Source organism: Asparagus officinalis, chromosome 9, assembly GCF_001876935.1.
Source record: "Asparagus officinalis chromosome 9, Aspof.V1, whole genome shotgun sequence".
Taxonomy (NCBI): Eukaryota; Viridiplantae; Streptophyta; class Magnoliopsida; order Asparagales; family Asparagaceae; genus Asparagus; species Asparagus officinalis.
Genome location: NC_033802.1, coordinates 39,431,338 through 39,433,739, shown reverse-complemented (window position 1 = coordinate 39,433,739; position 2,402 = coordinate 39,431,338). Strand labels below are relative to the sequence as shown.

The 2,402-nt window shown below is 33.4% G+C and overlaps 1 protein-coding gene across 1 annotated transcript; it reads right to left on the bottom strand.

Annotated features, from left to right (window-relative positions):
- Positions 1,165-2,200, bottom strand: LOC109823382. The gene is made up of 3 exons (XM_020389658.1): positions 1,903-2,200; positions 1,543-1,806; positions 1,165-1,445 (listed from the first exon to the last, which is right to left on the bottom strand). The coding sequence occupies exons 1-3, from the start codon at positions 2,198-2,200 to the stop codon at positions 1,165-1,167; spliced, it is 843 nt and encodes a 280-aa protein (XP_020245247.1).

The window sequence follows — 2,402 nt, the reverse complement described above, 5'->3', positions numbered from 1 at the left end:
AAAAAACTAAGATTAGATATCTTAATTGTCAAAATTAACCTCATATCCATAATCTAAAAGACTAAAACCATTATAACAATATGACTAATATGCATTCGGATATTTCGGATACGGTTCCGGATATTTCACTACAAAACCATATCCGTAGCCATATCCTATCGGTTGTAAATTTGAGTAACCATATCCGTATCCTAACGGATATGGTTACAGATATTTTTTCGGATACGGATACGGTTTGCCACCCCTATCTATAAGGATGAACTTCACATATCTATCCTGAACATTGGGATGATTTTCATCATTCGTAAATTTAACTTAATCCCAAAAAAGAAAATCTTATTGAGAAAGTATGACTTGCTCTTGAAATTTAACTCTAGCCGAACAGATAGACATCCCACATGAAAAGTTTTTTAGCCCCTAACTTTGATATCCAAAAAAAATATATATATACACTTTGATGTCCCGAGCTCCAGTTTCATTTCACTTTGATACCTTCGTCCATGTTTCGTAACATTTCTTAATAGAATTGTAGCATTCTATGTGTTGGTCAACTACCCAAGTACTCTAGTAAGAAACGGAATTATAAGGTTTACTTTGTAACTTCTTTATGGAATTAACTTAACTCCTAATGAGATATATATAAGAATCTATTTCCAAAATAGTTAATGTCAGCCGTGAACTAGAATTAAACTTTGGATGGAATTAAAAGGATTAGAGTGATTACTGTTCTCACGCTATTAGGGCATCTCCAACCCATCGCACCAAAATGGTGCAAAAGTCACATCTAACAGTAATTCATCTCCAACCCACTACACCATTTTTTGCACCAAAAAGGAATATTCTCAGTATCTTTCTTTTTATCTACTTTTATATTATTATTTTTTATTCCCTATATTTTTAACTATTTCAACAATTAACCCCACATATCAAATTTTATTTTTTCACATATTTTCCAAACAAAATGATTTATTATTTAAAAAATTAAACTAATAAAACAATAAAATATTATTTTATTAATTAATTAAAATAACTTGATTGCTAAAATATTATATTTTTATTATTGATATTGCCAAAATATTACATTCAAGAACACAACAGAAAATAAAATACAAGAAAATAATTAAACATTAACAACAATATAAAAATTACAAATTTAGTATGCACTTAACTATCTGAATTAGTGTATTCCTCCCATAGATGATCTATCAATGCATTACGAAGCGCAATATGGGCATCTTTATCCTTTATTTTTCCATAACGTGTAATAAATTGAGTAAATTTTATAGTTTCATCTTCTACCATATCAACTTCTGGTGTTGGTGCTTCCCTCACTTCTTGAATTGGTGCATAAAGGTCACGTTCATCCTCGGTTATCATATTATGCATAATAATACATGCAGTCATTATGTCATGTAATACATGATTTTTCCAAAAACGTGTTGATCCTACCACAATTGCAAATCATGATTGGAGAACTCCGAACGCACGTTCTACATCTTTTCTACATGCTTCCTGTTTCACGGCAAAATATTTTTTTTCTACCTTGTGGCTGTTGGATTGTTTGTACAATAGTAGCCCATTTTGGATATATACCATCAGCTAAATAATAACCCATATTATACTCTTTTCCTTGAATAACATAGTGAGCGGGAGGAGCAATACCTTGAGCTAGGTTAGAGAAAAGATTAGATGATTCCAGCACATTGATATCATTATTGGTGCCTGGCATACCAAAATATGCGTGCCATATCCAAAGATCATAATCTGCCACAGCTTCGAGGATAATAGTTAGTGACCCACTACGTCCTGTGTATTGCCCAGACCATGCTGTTGGACAATTTTTCTATTTCCAATGCATACAATCAAGACTTCCTAACATTCCTGGAAAACCACGTTTTTTACCAATATAGAGTAGCCTAGCAATATCGTTAGCATTAGGTGTTCGTAGATACCGCTCTGCGAATATCTCCACCATAGCACGACAAAATCTTTTCCTACTTTCAATTGCTATTGACTCACCTATTTTAACGTATTCGTCCGTAGCATCAGCTGGTAGACCGTATGCCAACATGCGAAAAACAGCTGTTACTTTTTGTAACGGTAATAATCCCATTCTACCAAGTCCATCACTTCGTTGTTGGAAGTAATGGTCATGATCTTTCACTGCATCAACAATACGAATGAACAAACTTCTTGACATCCGATATCGACGACGAAACATATCTTGTCCAAAACGTGGATTATCGACAAAGTAATATATGACTAAATTCTGATACGCAGTTTCTCGATCGCGGTTGATCACTACATGACCGGGAATCGAGCCACCATGGATCGGTTGGTAGTTTTGTTGACGTAAATTGTTAGCGATGATCATGTTGTTGTTGATGTACTCACAAATTACT